Genomic DNA, 26,414 nt, shown 5'->3' on the forward strand with positions numbered 1-26,414 from the left:
CCTCAAATCATTCTAAAGCACTGTATGACTATGGTATGACCACATGGAGTATAGGCCTACTGCGATGCACCTTCCACATGTACACAGTCAGGAGCACCCTTGGCATGATTAGCTTTTTTGCACCAGATGGAATCCACACGGTTAATCCTAGCGCAAGCGGCGATGGGTGGATAGACCCAGAGGAAAAGAAAGGAAACGGAGGCACTCGGACTTCCGATGGCGAGAACCAAGGCTTCCAAAAAGGTATCAAAGCCTGTAGGGCTGCTACTATTGTCCCAACGTAATTGGATTTTGTCTGGGAGAAGGAAGTCTCATTTACCAGTCTGATGGATGGCTTTGCCACTGAAAGAGCAGGATTGTTAGCTGCGAATGGGAATAGTGGTTATTATTTTTAAAACCTGGCTGGATGGATGGGACAACATAGCTTATGTGGGGACTCTTGATCTATCAACTCTGAGGTAGTAAACACATTAGCTGGTATTGAACCAAAACTCATTTGGCAGTCTTAGGTTTTGCTGGAAGCTTTCTTTATCTAAAAAGGTCAATATATTCACAAGGCCCACACGAGTAAGAGACTACCATAGATGGCCATCTCTGCGCTGTAGAAAGGCTGATGTTCTGAGACATTCGGCATCACTACGTCAAGGTAAATATAGTATTCTTTCTAACAAAGATATCTACATGTATTTCAGGATGTGTATCCCTGGAAACAATCATAATTCATGTACACAAGTTTTGAAAACAATGCTTGTTCAAAAAAAAGTGGCCTCTTGGCACAACTTATGTAAATTGAGGTGCCTTGGGGTAAGTGGGTGCTGGTAGGTCAAAGTTTAATTCATGGAAAAGGGGTGTGGTATACTGTATATCTTAAATGTATGCCTAAATTCAGATAAAGATCTCTCAGTTCAATATCACTTACCCTTCCATTTTTTGACCAGCTGTCTGGGTTGTTTCGATGTTCCAATTTGTAGGCAAGTTCTCTGCATTTGAGGTTACAGCCCATGAAACTGGTCCGAAGATTCTTGATATGTTTAGCTAACTTTTTTTGTCAATGAACCCCTTCAATGTCATTGTCTGTTTTCATCACTTGTTGCTGCTCGAATGGATATCTTCCCTTTATGGGGAATGATGATGATGATGTCTGCTTTGAAACAATAAAAATGCACTATCTGGAGTTCATATGCATGACACGTTGCAAAAATACTGCATAAAACGGACTAAATTATAGTAATTTGTATGGGGGTATGGTGGCCATTGGCTCAACTTACCCCAAGGCAAACAAGTTGACTATCACCCACACAGAAATAGTTTATCAAGATCGGTGTGGAATAATTTGACTGGCCTGCACAGAGCACTGACCTCAACCCCATCGAACTCCTTTGGGATGAATTGGAACGCCAACTGCGAGCCGGGCCTAATCGCCCAACATCAGTGCCCGACCTTACTAATGCTCTTGTGACTGAATGGAAGCAAGTTCCCACAGCAATGTTCCAACATCTAGTGGAAAGCCTTCCCAGAAGAGTGGAGGCTGTTATAGCAGCAAAGGGGGGACCAACCCCATATTAATGCCCATGAGTTTGGAATGAGATTTTTGATGAGCAGGTGTCCACATACTTTTGGTCATGTAGTGTATGTTGACACCGTGTTGGTTTAGTCTGTGCTTTGGACACATTCAGGATCTCTAGTTTTGTGGTCCTAAATGTTTATTGCTACACATTGGGCTGCCTTTCAATGCAGTCTTTGTCAATCCTCACTATGATATCCTATATGAATGATATTTAAGTAATAAGGCACAAGGGTGTGTGGTATATGGCCAATATAGCACTGCTAAGGGCTGTTCTTAATCACGACGCCTAAGAACAGTGGTGGTTCGAGCCCTGGATGCTGATTGGCTGACAGCCGTGGTATATCAGACGGTATGACAAAACATTTCTTGTTACTGCTCTAATTATGTTGGTAATCAGTTTATAATAGAAATAAGGCACCTTGAGGGTTTGTGGTATATGGCCAATATACCACTGCTAAGGGCTGTATCCAGGCACTCCGCATTGCGTTGTGCATAAGAACAGCCCTTAGGCATGGTATATTGGCCATATACCACACTCCCACATGCCTTATTGCTTAATTATAACATACTATGCCCTTTACAGGCGCTATAGTACAGCACATATAATGGCAACATAATGGTACATGATTGTTCTGTTTGACCTTTTTACCTAGGATTGAAATGTACTGGATGTCTAAGGGACTTAGCATTACCTATCAAAAAGACATTCTGGCCAAAAAAATGCCATTCCAGCATAAAGAAAACTGATCATAATACAAAGACAAATTGCACCTATTTCTCTTGAAATCACTTCCTTTCCAAAGATTTAGAAGATAAGAGCTGTGTTTTTCTTTGTCTGTCTGTCTGTGTTTAAACTTTGTCTCTGTTCTGATATGAGAACACCTTGCTCCGGTAGGTAGGACATAAGAGGCCTCCTCGCTGCAGTTTCCATGGGGACCCAACAGCCACTCTACTCTTCAAAAGCGGGCGAGCAGAGGTAGTGGGCCTTTTGTGTTGGAGAGGGAGAGAGCAGAACAACACTGGCCAGATGAAAGCATTGCCATCCGTAAACCCAATCATAATTTAGTCATCAGTACAGGAGGATATAGTCAAAATAAAGGGGTAGATGGATGGGAGAGATAGACAGAGAGAAAAGAGAAATAGAGGGAGAGTGGAGTTCGTAGGTCAAGGAACGAGAGAGGGAGAGAGTGCTGTTAGATGCAAAAAAATTGAGGGGATATGGATAGACATGGTCTTGTTCTTAACGTTGACGGTAGCTTATTTGCAATGTCAATCTCGTATCCACTTAGATTGAAAGGTTTGTTGTGTCTTTCATGGAGGAAGATGACAAATAATATTACAACGTCACTGACCAGGACATTGTACTCCACAAATATATGTAATCAATATGGGACAAATTAGCATTTCTACTTTATTTGGAAAATTAACATGTATTTTGAGTATCCGATTGAAGCAACAAATACCATTCAATGTTAGTAGTGTTCGTGCTACATGTTATATAATTGTGTTAAATGCCATGGTGTCCTTGAGGTTATCATACTATATTTATCTATTTGTATATCCCATTTGAGAAGGCATTTATACATTACGGTATTACAGCTATAAAACGTGTCCAACTATAAGTCCCTCTCTGCTTCCTCCTGCATCTCTACCAAAGGCAGCTAGGCCCAATTGCTGACTGCCATAATTGACTCTCCTCTCAGAACAAAATAAAAGAGAGGAGAGTTTGCTGGGACAAATAGCATTTAGCAAGAGTTCACATGCAGCTCCATGTAGGTCATACACAATATGGCGTCTGCAAATTTACAGCTGGGGCTCATAGAGCCATTATCCCACAACAATGCTCCGGAGAGGAACATATTTGAGCCCATTAGCCCGGGCAGGGCCCCCTCCTCCTTCATTAGAGAAGGATTTTTTTAAACAAGCCTAGACAATAAGAACATAGAAAGGGTACAGGGGGGCTCTGAGTGACCGAGGGAGGGGAGGTTGCATGTTTAGCCGAGAGAGCCCACGATAATTACTGTGTTTCTCTCTCTGGCCTGAAAGAGACTAATGTTTCTCTTTCTGTAGGGTCAGCACAATGGACGCTGGGTAGCTTCAAGCACCGCTAGCTTTGCCCCATTAGGGAAAAAAATATGCTCCGTTCTCTCCCTGCTCATCCCCCTTTCCCCCACCCCTCCACTCAGATTCGTCATTAGAGAAATGTCTTTATGACCTTTGTTGGAGGATTTTCAGTTTGATATGTGACCCCTGCTGCTGTCACCTGCCTTCGTCATTAAATTAGTATTATATTGGTTTTGCCGCAACTGTAGGTTAATTTGTGTGATGTTGGGGAATGGGTATGAAACAGGGTTGGAGTAATTTAAAAGGACTTTAAATGTTCAGTTACAAAAAAGCTATGTTATTTTCATGCAAAACACAGTGGGACAATGAGACATAGGGATGCAGAATAAATTAGGCACAGATGTAGTAACTGAAAGGTTTGTCAACTCACCAAAAGTTTCTCAATAATTATTACTACACACACTTGTGTAATATTATCATGTTGTTTCCATCCATGTTGAGATTATAATTACACCAGAATTATCATGTTGGTAGTACCATACTATTGTATTATTACTTATAGAATCAATTATAAATCCCATGTTATTGCAAAATTGACAACTCTCTACAGTAATTTCTCTGAACTGATCTGGGGGAAATGAATGGTTGAGAATCAGGACACCCTTTCTCCAGAATGCATGGCCAACTCACACAAGTTGGAAGAGACGGAACATTTAATGAAGGAACTATCAGTTCTATCCGGTGAACGTTTTCTCTGACGGACCAGAAAATAATATATTTGTAAACAGAATCAGGTGAGTCAAGACTTAATTATTCTTTCGACACCGAGTTTGTGGGTATTTAGCAATCGAACAATGATATTAACAAATATAGATAAATATTTGCGCGTGTAGCTAGATGGTTTTACCGCTAGAATCGAAATGACATTGTTCAAGGATGGGAGGCTAGTTGACGTTGTTAGCTAGCTTGCTAACTAGATGATGGACATTCACACCAGCTAGCCGTTTATCTCGCTAGTTTGGTAGGAAAGCTTTACTAAGTATTATGTCAAAGACGAATGTTAGAAGTGAACCAATATTCGGTGTTAGCTTGGAACTAGCTAGCTAACTATGTTAGTGAACCACTGAACCAGGATGTAGCTGGTCTGGATGTATATGTAAAACGATAACTAACTAACTAACTAGCTTGCTAGGATAGCTGCATTGCATGCTGCACTGTTGTCAGAAGTTATAAGCAAGGCACCTGTCTTGACAGCGCTGTCCCCTTGTATTGATCAATGAATTGTTAATTACACCAGAGCCACTCCTTCAGTTAGTTACCTCATTCATGTCAAATGAATAGATAATATACAAATGTGTAGACTACATGCACACACACACCTGTCCTAGCTACTGCAATGAGGGAAGTTATGATGCCTGCTGTGTGAGAGGGCTATAAATAGACAGTCAGTGAGGAGGGACAGTGTGCTTCTGTGTCACACCTGCTAGTCTGCTGAGTAAGGTGAGGACACACAGTCGTGACTGCTGCTCCTTGCTGCTGGTGGTGCTGCTTGCCTCAGACAGTCATGCACAAGGTCACTCAGACAGTCATGCACAAGGTCACTCAGTCATGCACTAGGTGGCTGCCCTCCTTGATCCATCCACCTCATCCCTCCCTCCACCTCCACCTCATCCCCTCTTCACCACACCCCCTCACATAGGGCTGGGTGACATGGCCTAAAAATAATATCTAGATTTTTCCCCCCAGACTTATGGGGGATTCCGGATAGTATACACTACCTGACCATATGTCCGATTCTCTTCGACCAAGCCTCAAATGCAAATAGCGAGTTGAAACCGCTTGTCAGAGAGGAAGAAGTGATCTCTCATCTTTGTTGTGAGTGGCAGGAGGCGTGGCTTGGTGTGTATGTGTGCGTGTGTGTGTGTGTGTGTAAATGGGAAGGTGCACAGCACAGAAGGAGCGAAGTAGACAAGACCAAAAAGATATGAAAACAAGCAGACAATCACATTTTTAAAATTAAACTTGATTGTTGCGCTACAGGCATTTGGAATATCGTGCTAAAACATGAATTTTATATATGGCCCGGCCCTTATCTCACCCCCTTACCTCACCCCCACCTCAGCCCCTCACCTCCCTCCCTCCAACTCACCCCTCTCCTCTCCTAACCGCCTCTCCTCACATCACCCCCCTTTCCCAGTGAAGTGCTGCCTGTATGCCATCCAGGGATAGGCTAGTGGTGATGTTCTCTAAATAATTCATGTCTGGAAGAAAGTGAAAGACCCAGAGCTGGGAGGGAGCAATGGGCCTGTCAGTGACAGAGAGAGAGGAAGAGAGAGAGATAGCGAGGGATGAGGAAGAGAAAAATTGCAACAAACCCTGGAAGTGGGAGGCTAAACTGTCTGGCCAGAAGGAAGGGAACCCCGCCCCAACCAGGTTAGTCCAAGCCTGAGGCACAGGTTAGCTGTCTGTGTGTTAGACTAGGCTATTCCATTTACTCCCTCTACCCGGGTTGATCCAAACAGTCGAGGGTCTGTGTGTTAGACTAGGCTATTCCATTTACTCCCTCTACCCGGGTTGATCCGAACAGCCGAGGGTCTGTGTGTTAGACTAGGCTATTCCATTTACTCCCTCTACCCGGGTTGATCCGAACAGCCGAGGGTCTGTGTGTTAGACTAGGCTATTCCATTTACTCCCTCTACCCGGGTTGATCCGAACAGCCGAGGGTCTGTGTGTTAGACTAGGCTATTCCATTTACTCCCTCTACCCGGGTTGATCCGAACAGCCGAGGGTCTGTGTGTTAGACTAGGCTATTCCATTTACTCCCTCTACCCGGGTTGATCCAAACAGTCGAGGGTCTGTGTGTTAGACTAGGCTATTTCATTTACTCCCTCTACCCGGGTTGATCCAAACAGTCGAGGGTCTGTGTGTTAGACTAGGCTATTCCATTTACTCCCTCTACCCGGGTTGATCCGAACAGCCGAGGGGGCATCCGGTGGTTGAGAGTAGCTGATTGATTGTAGGTAATTGTCTTTGATTTACAAAAGGTTTATGAGCTAAGATTGTTGGAAGTGTTTGTAAACTGTTATCTGTCAACTGGATAATGGCTATGTTGTTTGATGAGATCAGGAAATGTTAAGCTTGCTAAGCCTTGTTCATTGCTAAACATATCTGATCTTCACCCTGTTCAGTGTTTTCTTACGTTCTGATAATCAACCCTGACATGCTTCCTTTTTCTGTTCCCTTTTCTGTCCCATGACACAGTGAAACCTCACATTGTGCCCTTTTGATGGCATCATCATTATCCAATGTGGAGGAGGAGCATTCTTCTTTGTTACACACATCCTCATGTGGATTCATGTGAGAGCTGACTCACACACACAGAGAGAGAGCCATCAGCCTGTGTAAGAAAAGCAGTGCCACCCCAAAACTCTGTCATAAACTCAATAAGAGTGTCCGCCTCTAGCTAGTGGATTAATAGAGCTGTGTTAACGAGGAATTGTTTTCCTGGAAGAAGCCTACTGCCCTCGAGGAACACGGCTTCCCTCTGGGGCTCAGACTGCAGATGCTTCAGCTGCGAGGTCCAGAGCCGCTTGGATCGTCCCCTGCCCAGAGAACCACCCAGCCCCATAGAGAACCACCCAGCCCCATAGAGAACCACCCAGCCCCATAGAGAACCACCACCCCGCCTGCCCTAACAGCCTCCACACGGGGCCAAGCCGAGGAGCACCATGGAGGAGGTGGAGGACATTAGCCCTGCCCTGGAGGCCACCGAGGACTTTCTACACTGCCTGGACGGAGGTAGAGGCCAGGGAGGGGAGGGGGTCCGGCAGCCCAGGCAGCACCACCCCAAGCTGCAGGAGATGTCTGTAGCCCTGGGGAAGCTGAGCTCTAGCGGGGTGTGGGGCCTGCTGGCTGGGGAGCAGGGGACCGAGGTGTCCCCGCGTAACGTGGCCTGGGCTGACCAGCCCTCAGCCTTCAGCGTGCTGGCTCTGAGGCAGGGGAAAAGGAGCCGTGCTCGTTCCAGTAATGACCTGGCCGCCCACACCAAAGACACCAACAACACCTCCTCTAACGCCGCCTTTAAGAAAGGCCACAACCGCTCGCGGTCTGATGTTAATTACCGGCCGTCCTACATGGACAACGCTAACGGCCTGCCTGCTGTGGACAAGAACACGCTGAAGAACATGGCTCTCAACGACCAGAGAGAAGAAGGTAAGGCAGGAAGGAGACAGTGTGTCCTTCTTTGGTTAGCTGATAAGGACATACTGCCTATTTATTATTGGTTGATACTCAAATCAATGTCAGTGTCTATGAGCTTCAAACAAATCTTCAAAATGTTTGCTAAATAGGCTATCATGACATGTACTTAGTAGAGCTGGGACGATAAACCGGAAATTATGGACGCCGACCATGCCGATAATTTATCGCATTTTACTGATATTGTTTATTACGATAAGTAGCCTAGACTAGAGAAATGTGAAGTTTTAAATGGAATAAGTGTGCTAATACAGGTGATTGTTAAAGAGACAGTTGATGGCTACAACCCTCAAACTAGTAGGAGTAGTTTAAAGGATAATTAAACACAAACTGTAGTTCACATTGTTATAAACATATAGTTCTATTTATAGTTTTCACATCAACTCAGGTAATTTATCGCCCAGTTTTAGTACTTAGGTTATCATGACACTTAGATTAAGCCTGGGACTAGCTTCCACTTCCACGTTATGAAGATGATTTCAGTGTCCTACAGAAAACAATTGGGCCTAGGCTGTACTGCCGCGGCCAGCATTTTATTCTGATGGAACATTTACATTTACATTTAAGTCATTTAGCAGACGCTCTTATCCAGAGCGACTTACAAGTACATACATTCATACTTTTTTTGTACTGGCCCCCCGTGGGAATCGAACCCACAACCCTGGCGTTGCAAGCGCCATGCTCTACCAACTGAGCCACACGGGACGAGCTTCCACTGCAGTGGCCAGTCAGGATGTGGTGAATAATACCAACCTCCCTGACACATTGTTTAGTCTGCCTGTTTGTGTTTGTTTAGGGATGTGAATGTGAAAGATCTTCACCAAAGACCATAATAGGATGTCATTCTGTCACCAAACAGACCCAAATAAGGAGAAAGAGAGTGTCCCAATTATCCCTCATATTAGGAAGGATTAGCATTTGACTGAAAAGGCCTTAGTTGGCTCTGGGCAGGGAGGAGGGATGGATAGTTAGGCTACACAAGAGGACAGTAAAAGCATGGGCTGCATTCAACAGCACTTTGCATCAGAATACATACTGCTCTTTGCCAGTCGTTATGGTTGGCAATGCTTTTATACACTGTAGCCTAGTTGTATCCTCTCATGCCCTGTAACATATTTCCATGACATTTGATGACGTGTGTAGGTAGGCCTAGGCTAGGGCCCATCTCTTCTTAGGACAAACCTCAGCATATCTGTTTAATTGCTAAGAGAGAGAACCATGACATCCCCACTACCTTGAATAACATGGGGGTCCACTACAGTCAATGTTTTCACATTGGATGCAACAGGGAAAGGAGGCTTTGGAGCTACTGGCATGCAAGAATGCTTTCACTCTGTCTCACTGGTAGCTGTTCCCCCATAACGAGCCCAGCCCACACACTGCTGCTGAGTCCCGGTGGGGTGACATATACTGATTTCCTCAGCAACACACATGCTAATGTTGATGGATCAGTTGATTTCGGCATGCGAGAGCGAGCGGGCGTCACTGAGCCTTCAGCTGTCAGTGTTCTAGTGCTGTAGAGGTTTTACTTCATTTACCACTCTACTCAGTAAGGTTTTATATTGTCCTCTTAAGACATTTGACCAGACATGTACCTCAGGGATTTGAATGTATAGCCTAGCTTTATTAGCTGTTAATTGGTCTTTCCATTGGTTCATTCATCTAATGAATCTCTGTTATTTTGGCTTTTGATTTAATTAGGGACGCCACAGAATTAAATACAACACTTAATATATGTATCTTTAAAAAAAATATATATATATATATTTCACCTTTATTTAACCAGGTAAGCTAGTTGAGAACAAGTTCTCCTTCACAACTGCGTCCTGGCTAAGATGAAGCAAAGCAGTGCGACAAAAAAACAACACAGAGTTACACATAGGATAAACAAAAGTACAGTCAATAACACAATAGAAAAGTCTATATACAGTGTGTGCAAATTGAGTAAGGAGGTAAGGCAATAAATAGGCCATAGTAGCGAGGTAATTACAATTTATCAAATTAACATTGAAGTGATAGATGTGCAGATGATGGTATGCAAGTAGAAATACTGTGTTAACATAGTTAGTTAACTAACTCTATGTTAGGGATGTTTACTTTATTCCTGACCTCTTTGGGTCTGTCTGTCATGGTGTCCAGGAATCACCAGGGGGTCCAACATCTGCTTCTTTAAAGGCCAAAGTTATAAAATGGCACTTGTTGTTATGATTGGCTGTCCCAGTCGTTGGTCTGTCTGGGTGTGGCAGTCAGTCAGTACAGTAAGATAATTGCTAGAGCAGTCCCTATCTGCCCTTTATGTCTTTGGCAGGTTTAGCTAAGTGAGCTGACCTAACCAGTTCTCCCTATTCCCGGTACAAACCTCCCCCCAAATTACACCCTGGCCCCTGCTACAGTGTTTATCGTCACATCCCTGTTTAAGCCTTACACTGAACTGTTTAAGCCTTTCACGTGCATACATTTATTTTGTCCCCCTACACCAAACGCGATCACGACATGCAGGTTAAAATATCAAAACAAACTCTGAACCAATTACATTAATTTGGGGACAGGAAGGAAAAGCATTAAACATGTATGGCAATTTAGCTAGTTGCTAGCTAATTTGTCCTATTTAGCTAGCTTGCTGTTGCTAGTTAATTTGCCCTGGGATATAAATCATCATTTTCCATCTCTAAATATAACATTTTCCGACAAGATAAAACGGCCAAAGGGGGGCGGTGTTGCAATCTACTGCAGAGATAGCCTGCAGAGTTCTGTCTTACTATCCAGGTCTGTACCCAAACAATTCGAGCTTCTACTTTTAAAAATCCACCTTTCCAGAAACAAGTCTTTCACTGTTGCCGCTTGCTATAGACCACCCTCTGCCCCTAACTGTGCTCTGGACACCATATGTGAACTGATTGCCCCCCCATCTATCTTCAGAGCTCGTGCTGCTAGGTGACCTAAACTGGGACATGCTTAACACCCCGGCCATCCTACAATCTAAGCTTGATGCCCTCAATCTCACACAAATGATCAATGAACCTACCAGGTACAACCCCAAAGCCGTAAACACTGGCACCCTCATAGATATCATCCTAACCAACTTGCCCTCCAAATACACCTCTGCAATTTTCAACCAAGATCTCAGCAATCACTGCCTCATTGCCTGGATCCGTAATGGGTCTGCGGTCAAACGACCACCCCTCATCACTGTCAAACGCTCCCTAAAACACTTCAGCGAGCAGGCCTTTCTAATCAACCTGGCCCGGGTATCCTGGAAGGATATTGACCTCATTCCGTCAGTAGAGGATGCCTGGTTATTCTTCAAAAGTGCCTTCCTCACCATCTTAAATAAGCATGCCCCATTCAAAAAATGTAGCTCTTGGTTCTCTCCAGACCTGACTGCCCTAGACCAGCACAAAAACATCCTGTGACGTTCTGCATTATCATCGAATAGCCCTCGTGATATGCAACTTTTCAGGGAAGTTAGGAACCAATATACACAGGCAGTTAGGAAAGCTAAGGCTAGCTTTTTCAAGCAGAAATTTGCATCCTGTAGCACAAACTCAAAAAAGTTCTGGGACACTGTGAAGTCCAAGGAGAGTAAGAGCACCACCTCCCAGTTGCCCACGGCACTGAGGCTAGGAAATACTGTCACCACCGATAAATCCACTATAATTCAGAATTTCAATAAGCATTTTTCTACGGCTGGCCATGCTTTCCACCTGGCTACCCCTACCCCGATCAACAGCCCTATACCCTATACCCCACACAGCAACTCGCCCAAGCCTCCCCCATTTCTCCTTCTCCCAAATCCAGATAGCTGATGTTCTGAAAGAGCGGCAAAATCTGGACCCCTACAAATCAGCCAGGCTAGACAATCTGGACCCTCTCTTTATAAAATGATCTGCCGAAATTGTTACAACCCCTATTACTAGCCTGTTCAACCTCTCTTTCGTATCGTCTGAGATTCCCAAAGATTGGAAAGCTGCCGCGGTCACCCCCCTCTTCAAAGGGGGAGACACTCTAGACCCAAACTGCTACAGACCTATATCTATTCTACCCTGCCTTTCTAAGGTCTTCGAAAGCCAAGTTAACAAACAGATTACCGACCATTTCGAATCCAACCGCACCTTCTCCGCTATGCAATCTGGTTTCAGAGCTGGTCATGGGTGCACCCCAGCCATGCTCAAGGTCCTAAACGATATCATAACTGCCATCGATAAGAGACAGTACTGTGCAGCCGTATTCATCGTCCTGGCCAATGCTTTCGACTCTTGTCAATCACCATATTCTTATCGGCAGACTCAACAGCCTTGGTTTCTCAAATGATTGCCTCGCCTGGTTCACCAACTACTTCTCTGATAGAGTTCAGTGTGTCAAATCGGAGGGCCTGTTGTCTGGACCTCTGGCAGTCTCTATGGGGGTGTCACAGGGTTCAATTCTCGGGCTGACTCTCTTCTCTGTGTACATCAATGATGTCGCTCTTGCTGGTGGTGATTCTCTGATCCACCTCTACGCAGACGACACCATTCTGTATACTTCTGGCCCTTCTTTGGACACTGTGTTAACAACCCTCCAGACGAGCTTCGATGCCATACAACTCTCCTTCCGTGGCCTCCAACTGCTCTTAAATGCAAGTAAAACTAAATGCATGCTCTTCAACCGATCGCTGCCCGCACCTGCTCGCCCGTCCAGCATCACTACTCTGGACGGTTCTGACTTATGTAATATGTGGACAACTACAAATACCTAGGTGTCTGGTTAGACTGTAAACTCCTTCCAGACTCACGTTAAGCATCTCCAATAGAGGTCGACCGATTATGATTTTTCAACACGATACCAATTATTGGAGGACAAAAAAAGCCAAAACCGATTAATCGGCCGATTTTAAAAAATAAAATAAAAATAAAAAAAAGTATTTGTAATAATGACAATTACAACAATACTGAATGAACACTTATTTTAACTTAATATAATACATCAATAAAATCAATGTAGCCTCAAATAAATAATGAAAGATGTTCAATTTGGTTTAAATAATGCAAAAACAAAGTGTTGGAGAAGAAAGTAAAAGTGCAATATGTGCCATGTAAGAAAGCTAACGTTTAAGTTCCTTGCTCGAACATGAGAACATATGAAAGCTGGTGGTTCCTTTTAACATGAGTCTTCAATATTCCCAGGTAAGAAGTTTTAGGTTGTAGTTATTATAGGAATTATAGAACTATTTCTCTCTATACCATTTGTATTTCATATACCTTTGACTATTGGATGTTCTTATAGGCACTTTAGTATTGCCAGTGTAACAGTATAGCTTCCGTACCTCTCCTCGCCCCTACCTGGGCTCGAACCAGGAACACATCGACAACAGCCACCCTCGAAGCAGCGTTACCCATGCAGAGCAAGGGGAACAACTACTCCAAGTCTCAGAGCGAGTGAAGTTTGAAACGCTATTAGCGCGCACCCCGCTAACTAGCTAGCCATTTCACATAGTTACACCAGCCTAATCTCGGGAGTTGATAGGCTTGAAGTCATAAACAGCAGAGCTGCTGGCAAAACGCAAGAAAGTGCTGTTTGAATGAATGCTTATGAGCCTGCTGGTGCCTACCATCGCTCAGTCAGACTGCTCTATCAAATCATAGACTTAATTATAACATAATAACACACAGAAATGCGAGCCTTAGGTCATTAATATGGTCAAATCCGGAAACTATCATCTCGAAAACAAGATGTTTATCCTTTCAGTGAAATACGGAACCGTTCCGTATTTTATCTAACGGGTGGCATCCATCAGTCTAAATATTCCTGTTACATTGCACAACCTTCAATGTTATGTCATAATTACGTAAAATTCTGTCAAATTAGTTTGCAACGAGCCAGGCGGCCCAAACTGACTCTGCGTGCAATGAACGCAAGAGAAGTGACACAATTTCACCGGGTTAATATTTCCTGCTAACCTGGATTTCTTTTAGCTAAGTTTAATGCTAGCTAGCAACTTACCTTGGCTTCGTACTGCATTCGCGTAACAGGCAGGCTCCTCGTGAGGCAGGTGGTTAGAGCGTTGGACTAGTTAATCGTAAGGTTGCAAGATTGAATCCCTGAGCTGACAAGGTAAAAATCTGTCGTTCTGTCCCTGAACAAGGCAGTTAACCCACCTTTCCTAGGCCGTCATTGAAAATAGGAATGTGTTCTTAACTGACTTGCCTAGTTAAATAAAGTTGTAAAAAAATATATATATATATTATAATTTTAATCGGCAAAATCGGCTTCCAAAATTACCGATTTCCGATTGTTATGAAAACTTGAAATCGGCCCTAATTATCGGCCATTCCGATTAATCGGTCGACCTCTAATCTCCAATCCAAAATTAAATCTAGAATCGGCTTCCTATTTCGCAACAAAGCATCCTTCACTCATGCTGCCAAACATACCCTGGTAAAACTGACCATCCTACCAATCCTCGACTTCGGCGATGTCATTTACAAAATAGCCTCCAACACTCTACTCAACAAATTGGATGCAGTCTATCACAGTGCCATCCGTTTTGTCACCAAAGCCCCATATACTACCCACCACTACGACTGTACGCTCTCGTTGGCTGGCCCTCGCTTCATACTCGTCGCTAAACCCACTGGCTCCAGGTCATCTACAAGTCTTTGCTAGGTAAAGCCCCGCCTTATCTCAGCTCACTGGTCACCATAGCAGCACCCACCCATAGCACACGCTCCAGCAGGTATATCTCACTGGTCACCCCCAAAGCCAATTCCTACTTTGGCTGCCTTCCAGTTTTCTGCTGCCAATGACTGGAACGAACTGCAAAAATCACTGAAGCTGGAGACGCATATCTCCCTCACTAGCTTTAAGCACCAGCTGGCAGAGCAGCTCACAGATCACTGCACCTGTACATAGCCCATCTGTAAATAGCCCATCCAACTACCTCATCCCCATACTGTGTTAATTTATTTATCTTGCTCCTTTGCACCCCAGTATCTCTACTTGCACATTCATCTTCTGCACATCTACCATTCCAGTGTTTAATTGCTATATTGTAATTACTTCGCCACCATGGCCTATTTATTTCCTTACCTCCCTTTTTACCTCATTTGCACACACTGTATATAGACTTTTTCTACTGTATTATTGACTGTATGTTTGTTTATTCCATGTGTAACTCTGTGTTGTTGTATGTGTCGAACTGCTTTGCTTTATCTTGGCCGGGTCGCAGTTGTAAAGAAGACCTTGTTCTCAACTAGCCTACCTGGTTAAATAAAGGTGAAATTAAAAAATGTATAAAAATAAAACATTGAGTTGTTATTTTACATGAAATGCACAAGGTCCTCTACTCCGCCAATTAATCCACACATAAAACGGTCAACCGAATCATTTCTAGTCATCTCTCCTCCTTCCAGGCTTTTTCATCTTTGAACTTATATGGTGATTGGCATCTTAACTTTCATAGTATTACCATGATGACCGGCAACACAGTTCGTCTTTCAATCACCCACGTGGGTATAACCAATGAAGAGAAGGCACGTTCGCGAGAAGTGTTTGTGCAATAATTGAATAACATGGATTTCTACACGCGAGCGGTGTAGTCAGGGTATTGCGCGCGAGCGTTGCAAAATACATTTAGAAATCCATGTTATTCAATTATTGCACCCACACTGCTCGCGAGCGTCTGTGATGCCAAGGGCTAAAATAGAAGTCCTTTCTATATCTGACGCAGATCGCGCTGCAAGTCCTGCCTCTCCCATCTCCTCATTGGTTTATAGAAGCAGGTACCCACGTGCTATCTCCTCATTGGTTATACCCACGTGGGTGACTGAAAGATGAACAAGGTCAGTGGCGGTAAAAGGTAGCTGCTTCCCGGCTGAAACAGTTCGGAAGAGTTCGTGCATATATTATGATGACATTGTGTGACGTTTTTGTGCATTTTGGACTTCGATGAGGGTTGTTCGGGCACACAATGTTTTCTAGAGGCAATTTCGGAGCCAAACTCTACTCCCCTTCGTCGGTGATTGGTCAACAGTAGGGATTCTTCCATCGTCTTTTTTTGTCATTCAACGAGAGACAACTCGTTTTAATGCACATTTTTCATTGAGAAATACTGCACCAAACATCTTACTTAGATGTAAAATTCCACGACTAAGATCTCTGCAAAAATGTCTGAATTTTGAGGAAGCTTATAATAGCTACGGCGTCTCAAAATGGACAAACAGTACTATTGCTGCTTTTTTCTTCTCGTTTTTCATGCAAAGGTCTTTTAAGGGAGTATGCGAGCACACTCGTTCGGTTCACCTAGCCGAGTTGGGCTAGCCGCCAGCTGAACTGAAGCATGCTGACGCCTTTAGTGGGATTACATCTCTGGGTGGACTGATATCCTAGTTCTGCGTTTTGACAGCAGGGTTGAGGCAATTGGGGCTGAGGCTGTGTGGCGTAACGTTAGCTTGTTTATGTCTCACAGCGTTACCGGAGCATGATGTCACGACACACGGCGGAGGTGTAATTGAACAGAGCCGCATACACACACACACACACACGCTGACACACTAATTCTGCTCCAAACTCCCCTGAGCGCGTTGACTGCCGATCGGAGGCTGAATACCAATCGAGTTTCCACTGCATCTACATATTTATTAGTCCCTAAAGAGAGTTTAGTTTAGCATGCAAGTGTAAAACTCAGTGACACCTTGTCTGTCAATGATTTTGTGCAGTAAGATGGATGGGACTCATGGTTCTCCCCAGGATTTTTTTTAACAAGGTGGTTCTGCTGAGTACGCTGGAGGGGGGAGTCCTGGAGGGGGGGTTTGACACCTCTAACAGCCTTATATGATACCAAATTAAGAAAATAAAAATGATTTGGGGAGAACCCTGGGACACCCCACCACCCTTCTTTACCTCCATTATTAAAAAAGCAGGAAGGAAAAGGAACTAGGGGGGGCAGGGGACCGTTGTCCATTTAACCACATTTAGCCTTGTTTTTTACAAGCGTTTTAAAAAGTATATTAGGCTAGTTCATTTGGTGAAGCTATTAAGCTATCACTAGGGGACAAGGCACCATTGTAAGTTGAGTATAATATGAAGTGACGGCTCAGACACCAACAACAAGTTCATAAGATGTCCTCTCCTCACCTGCATCTGGGCCAGACCATTCACATCACGTTAATGTTAAGACCCTGTAACGTTTCAGCAATGCTATCGCATCAGGTGGCCAGGACAGGCCAGGACAGCCAGTTCAATTCAGTTGAGGTGTAGGACATTGTAGGGCTAGACCGCTTCTGGTTGACCAAGCCCAGCAAAGCAGAGCAAAGCGCAGACTGCTAATTGAGTCATGTCCGTGTGCCTTGCTTCCTCTGTAGCGTGAAATGAACAGTGACCTGCTCTGCACCCACATGCTCACGGGAGCCTTTGAAGCCCAGGGGGACAGGCGAGCCCCCTAGCACCCGCCACCGTCGCCTGAGTGGCTCCTGAAAGCCAAAGCACAGCGGTCCGGCCGTCTGGTCGTCTGCCCTGGGCTTTGCTCTTGGCATCTGCTCCTCTCACCCTCACAAACTTAGACAAATTAGCCCACAACCTCAATTGCCATCGGCCTCGATTGATGGCGTTGAAGGGAGGAGGTTGGGTCAGACAGACAGCCCGCTGAAGGGGAGTAACAGTGGTTAGTAACAGTAAATGCTGCTACACACTTCATGTAAACAGAGCGACAGAGCGTCGTATAAAGTCCCATTCCAAAATTTGAGCCACACAAAAGTACGTAGAACTATGTGTGAAAACGACTTTCCGTCGCTGCGTTTGTGTGAAGTGTGTAGCGGACTTAACACTAAAGCTTAGCACAGGGATGCACTGAAATTAACTGTCTTAATCCCTGCCAATTGATTATCAGTTATTATCATTGATTGGTCAAGGACTACACACACCTGTTAACCCGGGTGTACAGTGGGTCAAAAAAGTATTTAGTCAGCCACCAATTGTGCAAGTTCTCCCACTTAAAAAGATGAGAGAGGCCTGTAATTTTCATCATAGGTATACACTTCAACTATGACAGACAAAATGAGAAAAAAAAATCCAGAAAATCACATTGTAGGATTTTTTATGAATTTATTTGCAAATTATGGTGGAAAATAAGTTTTTGGTCAATAACAAAAGTTTATCTCAATACTTTGTTATATACCTTGTGTGGGCACAGCGTTCTGAGTAACAATGCTGTTTCTTCCTGCTGACCACCGAGGAAGCACTTTTACAGCTAGCCCCGCTGACCTGGACATTTGGATCTGGACTTTCTGACCTGGACATTCTGACCTGGACATTCTGACCTGGACATTCTGACCTGGACATTCTGACCCGGACATTCTGACCTGGACATTCGGATCTGGACATTCTGCCCTGGACATTCGGATCTGGACATGCTCTGGTAGATGGCACTTTTGACACGTTATTTACCAGAGCATGTCCAGGTCCGAATGTCCAGGTCTGAATGTCTAGGTTAGCGTCACTACAGACCCGGGTTCGATCCCAGGCTGTGTCACAACCGTCCATGACCTGGAGTTCCATAGGGCGGTGCACAATTGGCCCAGCGTCATCCAGGTTAGGGGAGAGTTTGGCCGGGGTGGACTTTACTTGGCTCATCGTTCTGTGGCAATTCCTTGTGCCGGGTCGGGTGCCTGCAGGCTGACTACTGTCGTCAGTTGAACGGTGTTTCCTCCGAAACTTTGTTGCAGCTGGCATCCGGGTTAAGTGGGCAGGTGTTAAGAAGCGCGGTTTGGCGGGTCATGTTTCGGAGGAAGCATGACTCGACCTTCTCCTCTCCCGAGCCCGTTGGGGAGTTGCAGCGATGAGACAAGATCGCATTTGAAATTGGGAGAAAAGGGTAAAATACCCCAAAAAGTATATATACATACATACATACATACATACATACATACATACATACATACATACAGTACCAGTCAAAAGTTTGGACACACCTCATTCCACTTTATTCTACTTTGTAGAATAGTAGTGAAGACATCAAAACTATGAAATACCACTTATGGAATCATGTATTAACCAAAAAAGTGTTAAACAAATTGAGATTCTTCAAAATAGCCACCCTTTGCCTTGATGACATCTTTGCACACTCTTGGCATTCTCTCAACCAGCTTCAACTGGATTGCTTTTCCAACAGTCTTATGTGTTATTTCATAGTTTTGATGTCTTCACTATTATTCTACAATGTAGAAAACAGTAAAAATAAAGAAAAAAGTCGGAAGTTTACATACACCTTAGCCAAATACATTTAAACTCAGTTTTTCACAATTCCTGACATTTAATCCTAGTAAAAATTCCCTGTCTTAGGTCAGTTAGGATCAACACTTTATTTTAAGAATGTGAAATGTCAGAATAATAGTAGAGTGATTTATTTCAGCTTTTATTTCTTTCATCACATTCCCAGTGGGTCAGAAGTTTACATACACTCAATTAGTATTTGGTAGCATTGCCTTTAAATTGTTTAACTCGGGTCAAACTTTTCGGGTAGCCTTCCACAAGCTTCCCACAATAAGTTGGGTGAATTTTGGCCCATTCCTCCTGACAGAGACGGTGTAAATGAGTCAGGTTTGTAGGGCTCCTTGCTCGCACAGGCTATTTCAGTTCTGCCCACAAATTGTCAATAGGATTGAGGTCAGGGCTTTGTGATGGCCACTCCAATACCCTGACTTTGTTGTCCTTAAGCCATTTTTCCACAACTTTGGAAGTATGCTTGGGGTCAGTGTCCATTTGGAAGACCCATTTGCGACCAAGCTTTAACTTCCTGACTGATGTCTTGAGATGCTGCTTCAATATATCCACATAATTTTCCGTCCTCATGATGCCATCTATTTTGTGAAGTGCACCAGTACCCTCCTGCAGCAAAGCACCCCCACAACATGATGCTGCCACCCCCGTGCTTCACAGTTGTGATGGTGTTCTTTGGCTTGCAAGCCTCCCTCTTTTCCCTCCGAACATAACGATGGTCATTATGGCCAAACAGTTCTATTTTTGTTTCATCAGACCCAAGGACATTTCTCAAAATTATGATCTTTGTCCTCATGTGCAGTTGCAAACCATAGTCTGGCTTTTTTATGGCGGTTTTGGAGCAGTGGCTTCTTCCTTGCTGAGCGGCCTTTCAGGTTATGTCGATATAGGACTTGTTTTACTGTGGATATAGATACTTTTGTACATGTTTCCTCCAGCATCTTCACAAGGTCCTTTGCTGTTGTTCTGGAAGGGATTTGCACTTTTCGCACCAAAGTACGTTCATCTCTAGGAGACAGAACGCGTCTCCTTCCTGAGCGGTATGACGGCTGCGTGGTCCCATGGTGTTTATACTTGCGTACTAATGTTTGTACAGATGAACGTGGTACCTTCAGGAAATTGCTCCCAAGGATGAACCAGACTTGTGGAGGTCTACAATTTTTTTTCTGAGGTCTTGATTTCTTTTGATTTTCCCATGATGTCAAGCAAAGAGGCACTGAGTTTGAAGGTAGGCCTTGAAATACATCCTCAGGTACATCTCCAATTGACTCAAATTATGTCAATTAGCCTATCAGAAGCTTCTGAAGCCATGACATAATTTTCTGGAATTTTCCAAGATGTTTAAAGGCACAGTCAACTTAGTGTATGTAAACTTCTGACTAGAGGTCGACCGATTAATCGGAATGGCTGCTTAATTAGGGCCGATTTCATATCAATCGGAAATCGGTATTTTTGGATGCCGATTTTGCCGAATGTTTTTATTTTTTTTACAACTTTATTTAACGAGGCAAATCAGTTAAGAACACATTCTTATTTTCAATGACGGCCTAGGAACGGTGGGTTAACTGCCTTGTTCAGGGGCAGAACGACAGATTTTTATCTTGTCAGCTCAGGGATTCAATCTTGCAACCTTACGGTTAACTAGTCCAACGGTCTAACCACCTGCCTCTCCTTGCACTCCACGAGGAGTTACGCAAATGCAGTAAGAAGTCAAGGTAAGTTGCTAGCTAGCATTAAACTTATCTTATAAAAAACAATCAATCAATCATAATCACTAGTTATAACTACACATGGTTGATGATATTACTAGGTTATCTAGCGTGTCCTGCGTTGCATATAATCGATGCGGTGCGCATTCGCGAAAAAGGACTGTCCTTGCTCCAATGTGTACCTAACCATAAACATCAATGCCTTTCTTAAAATCAATACACAGAAGTATATATTTTTCACCTGCATATTTAGCTAAAAGAAAGGTTAGCAGGAAATATTAACCAGGTGAAATTGTGTCACTTCTCTTGTGTTCATTGCACGCAGAGTCAGGGTATATGCAACAGTTTGGGCCGCCTGGCTCGTTGCGAACTAATTTGCCAGAATTTTACGACATAACATTGAAGGTTGTGCAATGTAACAGAAATATTTAGACTTAGGGATGCCATCCGTTAGATAAAATACCGAACAGTTCCGTATTTCACTGAAATAATAAACGTTTTGTTTTCGAAATTATAGTTTCCGGATTCGACCATATTAATAACCTTAGGCTCGTATTTCTGTGTGTTATAATTAAGTCTATGATTTGATAGAGCAGTCTTGACTGAGCGATGATAGGCACCAGCTGGCTCGTAAGCATTCATTCAAACAGCACTTTCGTGCGTTTTGCCAGCAGCTCTTCGCAATGCTTCAAGCATTGAGCTGTTTATGACTTCAAGCCTATCAACTCCCGAGATTAGGCTGGTGTAACCGATGTGAAATGGCTAGCTAGTTAGCGGGGTGCGCACTAATAGCGTTTCAAATGTCACTCGCTCTGAGACTTGGAGTAGTTGTTCCCCTTGCTCTGCATGGGTAACGATGCTTCGAGGGTGGCTGTTGTCGATGTGTTCCTGGTTCGAGCCCAGGTAGGGGCGAGGAGATGTACGGAAGCTATACTGTTACACTGGCAATACTAAAGTGCCTATAAGAACATCCAATAGTCAAAGGTATATGAAATACAAATGGTATAGAGAGAAATAGTCCTATAATAACTACAACCTTAAACTTCTCACCTGGGAATATTGAAGACTCATGTTAAAAGGAACCACCAGCTTTCATATGTTCTCATGTTCTGAGCAAGGAACTTAAACGTTAGCTTTCTTACATGGCACATATTGCACTTTTACTTTCTTCTCCAACACTTTGTTTTTGCATTATTTAAACCAAATTGAACATGTTTCATTATTTATTTGAGGCTACATTGATTTTATTGATGTATTATATTAAGTTAAAATAAGTGTTAATTCAGTATTGTTGTAATTGTCATTATTACAAATAAAGTAAAAAAATCGGCCGACTAATCGGTATCGGCTTTTTTGGTCCTCCAATAATCGGTATCGGCGTTGAAAAATCGTAATCGGTCGTCCTCTACTTCTGACCCAATGGAATTGTGATACAGTGAATTATAAGTGAAATAATCTGTTTGTAAACAATTGTTGGAAAAATGACTTGTGTCATGCACAAAGTAGATGTCTTAACCGACTTGCCAAAACTATAGTTTGTTAACAAGAAATTTGTGGAGTGGTTGAAAAACGAGTTTTAATGACCCCAACCTAAGTGTATGTAAACTTCCGACTTCAACTTTATGTCCAAACTTTTGGCTGGTACTGTATATAAAAGTGCTATCAGATTTGTGGCTGGCTAAGCAAGCTGAACCTGAATAGGCTAGACAGCTCCAAGTTTGCCCCTGCTCTTAGTGATGTGTTGCATTTGATTTGTGTTTTTTAATAAGCTGTGACTTTATGTGACTTTAATGAGTGGAGAATGTGGTATGTTAATATACCACATAGGAATGTGTCCTATGTGGTATATTAGCTAAGAGAACACTGCTGAGTGCTTACTGACAAATGGAGGCCAAGGTTATTGATCCAATGAGCAGATAATAAGATGAAATTGTTGCAGAGACATTCTGTGAGTGGTAGTAGTGTGTGGGGCCATTTGAATGGACTCATCAGATAATCTGTTATTTTATCCGCCCTCTGAATCTTTCAAAGGCATTTGGCTTCTACTTGTAACCTGTTCCAGTAGGCTATATGGTAGTAAATATAAGTTAGGCCTAATAAATTTTGATGTGTTTTGACGATGTGTTTAGTTAGTATATTAAATAGTGTCATCTGCAGATGATCCTTTTGCTGAATATACTGTGTTTTTTGCAGGCCGTAAGGGCAGCAGCAGCAGCGGCAGTGTGGTGAAACAGGGTACCCTGGAGCATCGTGAGGGTCAGAAGGGTCGTTGGAGCGTCTGTCACGTAGAGCTTACCCCATGTGAGCTGCGCGTCTACAGCCTGGACAGCAGCGGTAACCGGCAGCTCTGCACTGCCTACTCCCTGTCCCACTGCCAGGGGGTCAGCCAGCCCCAGCCGCCCCAGGACGGGCGAGTCCTCCAGGCCCTCTTCTTCAACAGGTAAAGGAAGAAAACCATGGTTCTCAACTCTTATCCTCTTGCCAGGTCTCCCTTGTAAAATGAGTCTCCTGACCTCAACAGGACTTCCTGGATAAATATAAATTTAATGTTTATGTCAATCACATAAACATAAAAAAAATGGCCTGCACTCACTTGAAAATAAGTTGTAATTGAAGCTTTGTTGCAATGTTATTTCTCTCATAGCAACGTGTTAAAAGATCACTCACTGACCCTCTTCTTCAACAGCTCCACCTGCCTGCAGTTACGTGCCGCCTGCCAGTGGGAGGTGCTAGACTGGAGGAGGCTGATCTGGGAGAGAGTACTGGCTGCCCAGCCCGCCCACAAAAATGCAGAGTGTCTTCCAGCCTTATCCCCGTCGTCATCCGTTACCTCTGGAGGTCTCGACACCAGACCAGATCCCCGTGGTCCTGCTGAGGCTGCCCTGGCACCTGGTTGCTCCCATCTCCTCCCAGCCCGGCCCACGGCCCTGCCCCTGTTCACCCAGTGCTGTACGGATGTCCTCAAGGCTGGGCTCCTCCACCAGCTGACTGACCAGAACAACTGGAGGGCTTTCACCTTCGTACTGAGTCGCTCCACGCTGCAGGCCTTTCCCACCGAGGGCCGGGGGCCCGTGTCCGAGCCCGTCCTCCACTACCCGCTGGCCTCCTGCCTGGCCGTGCAGAGGGACGAGGCCAAGGGAGTGAGCGCTGGCTGCTTCCAAGGCGTCTTCCCCAGCGAGGTGCTCTGTCTGCGGGCTGAGAGCCAACTCAAGGCCCAGGACTGGGTGGAGGCCCTGCGGACGGCCGTGGCAGCCCAGAGGCCCCAGGGTGAGGAGGGACAGGGTTCCGGCCAGGCCCAGCTGGGTGCAGTGTCGACGGGGATACTGCTGAGGAGCAAGCCCTCCAGGGAGAGGAGGCAGAGGGACTCCCAGAGGGCCAAGAGACAGTCAGTCACAACCAGCTTCCTCAGTATTCTCACCTGCCTGGCTGTGGAGAAGGGCCTGACCACCCAGAGCTTCCGGTGTGCAGGTAGAGACCTCCACCGCTTACCAACCACACACACACACACACACAGTGATAAAGTGACACATTCTTCACTAGAAGAATATCCTGTCACTTCACACCCCACACACTGGTTCACCTACATATCTCTGTTTATGGAAAGATCCATGCCAAATGGCTACCCGGACTATTTGCATTGTGTGTGTGTGTGTGTATTTGTGTCCCCCAACCCCTCTTTTACGCTGCTGTTACTCAATGTTTATCATCTATGCATAGTCACTTTAACTATACCTACATCTACATACTACCTCAATTAGCCCAACTAACCGGTGCCTGTATATAGCCTCGCTACTGTTATAGCCTCTCTACTGTATATAGCCTCTCTACTGTATATAGCCTCTCTACTGTATATAGCCTCTCTACTGTATATAGCCTCGCTACTGTATATAGCCTCGCTACTGTTATAGCCTCTCTACTGTATATAGCCTCTCTACTGTATATAGCCTCTCTACTGTATATAGCCTCGCTACTGTTATAGCCTCACTACTGTTATAGCCTCGCTACTGTTATAGCCTCTCTACTGTATATAGCCTCTCTACTGTATATAGCCTCTCTACTGAATATAGCCTCGCTACTGTTATAGCCTCTCTACTGTATATAGCCTCTCTACTGTATATAGCCTCTCTACTGAATATAGCCTCGCTACTGTTATAGCCTCTCTACTGGATATATAGCCTCTCTACTGGATATATAGCCTCTCTACTGTATATAGCCTCTCTACTGTTATAGCCTCTCTACTGTTATAGCCTCTCTACTGTATATAGCCTCGCTACTGTTATAGCCTCGCTACTGAATATAGCCTCGCTACTGTATATAGCCTCTCTACTGTATATAGCCTCTCTACTGTTATAGCCTCGCTACTGTTATAGCCTCTCTACTGGATATAGCCTCTCTACTGTATATAGCCTCTCTACTGTATATAGCCTCGCTACTGTATATAGCCTCTCTACTGTATATAGCCTCGCTACTGAATATAGCCTCTCTACTGTATATAGCCTCGCTACTGTATATAGCCTTTCTACTGTATATAGCCTCTCCTGTATATAGCCTCTCTACTGAATATAGCCTCGCTACTGTTATAGCCTCGCTACTGTTATAGCCTCTCTACTGGATATATAGCCTCTCTACTGTATATAGCCTCTCTACTGTTATAGCCTCTCTACTCTATATAGCCTCGCTACTATATATAGCCTCTCTACTGTATATAGCCTCTCTACTGTTATAGCCTCGCTACTCTATATAGCCTCGCTACTGTATATAGCCTCGCTACTGTATATAGCCTCGCTACTGTATATAGCCTCGCTACTGTATATAGCCTCGCTACTGAATATAGCCTCTCTACTGTATATAGCCTCGCTACTGTATATAGCCTCTCTACTGTATATAGCCTCGCTACTGTATATAGCCTCTCTACTGTATATAGCCTCTCTACTGTATATAGCCTCTCTACTGTTATAGCCTCTCTACTCTATATAGCCTCGCTACTATATATAGCCTCTCTACTGTATATAGCCTCTCTACTGTTATAGCCTCTCTACTCTATATAGCCTCGCTACTGAATCAAGCCTCTCTACTGTATATAGCCTCGCTACTGTATATAGCCTCTCTACTGAATATAGCCTCTCTACTGAATATAGCCTCTCTACTGTATATAGCCTCGCTACTGAATATAGCCTCTCTACTGTATATAGCCTCACTACTGTTATAGCCTCGCTACTGTTATAGCCTCGCTACTGAATATAGCCTCTCTACTGTATATAGCCTCGCTACTGTATATAGCCTCGCTACTGTATATAGCCTCGCTACTGTATATAGCCTCGCTACTGTATATAGCCTCGCTACTGTATATAGCCTCTCTACTGTATATAGCCTCTCTACTGTATATAGCCTCTCTACTGTATATAGCCTCGCTACTGAATATAGCCTCGCTACTGTTATAGCCTCTCTACTGTATATAGCCTCGCTACTGTTATAGCCTCGCTACTGAATATAGCCTCGCTACTGTTATAGCCTCTCTACTGTATATAGCCTCGCTACTGAATATAGCCTCTCTACTGTATATAGCC

At 44.1% G+C, this 26,414-nt stretch overlaps 1 protein-coding gene across 1 annotated transcript in view; it reads left to right on the forward strand.

The window, feature by feature from the left end:
* Positions 1-4,318: 4,318 nt before the first annotated feature.
* LOC120064111 (pleckstrin homology domain-containing family M member 3-like) overlaps positions 4,319-26,414 on the forward strand; it is an 84,046-nt gene continuing 61,950 nt past the window's right edge. The window contains exons 1-4 of the mRNA XM_039014465.1: positions 4,319-4,425; positions 6,893-7,843; positions 23,041-23,287; positions 23,534-24,315. Coding sequence (XP_038870393.1) covers positions 7,360-7,843; positions 23,041-23,287; positions 23,534-24,315 — 1,513 coding nt within the window. The 5' untranslated portion in view covers positions 4,319-4,425; positions 6,893-7,359. The remainder of the gene's footprint in view (positions 4,426-6,892; positions 7,844-23,040; positions 23,288-23,533; positions 24,316-26,414) is intronic.

The sequence above is a fragment of the Salvelinus namaycush genome, chromosome 19 (assembly GCF_016432855.1).
Source record: "Salvelinus namaycush isolate Seneca chromosome 19, SaNama_1.0, whole genome shotgun sequence".
NCBI lineage: Eukaryota > Metazoa > Chordata > Actinopteri > Salmoniformes > Salmonidae > Salvelinus > Salvelinus namaycush.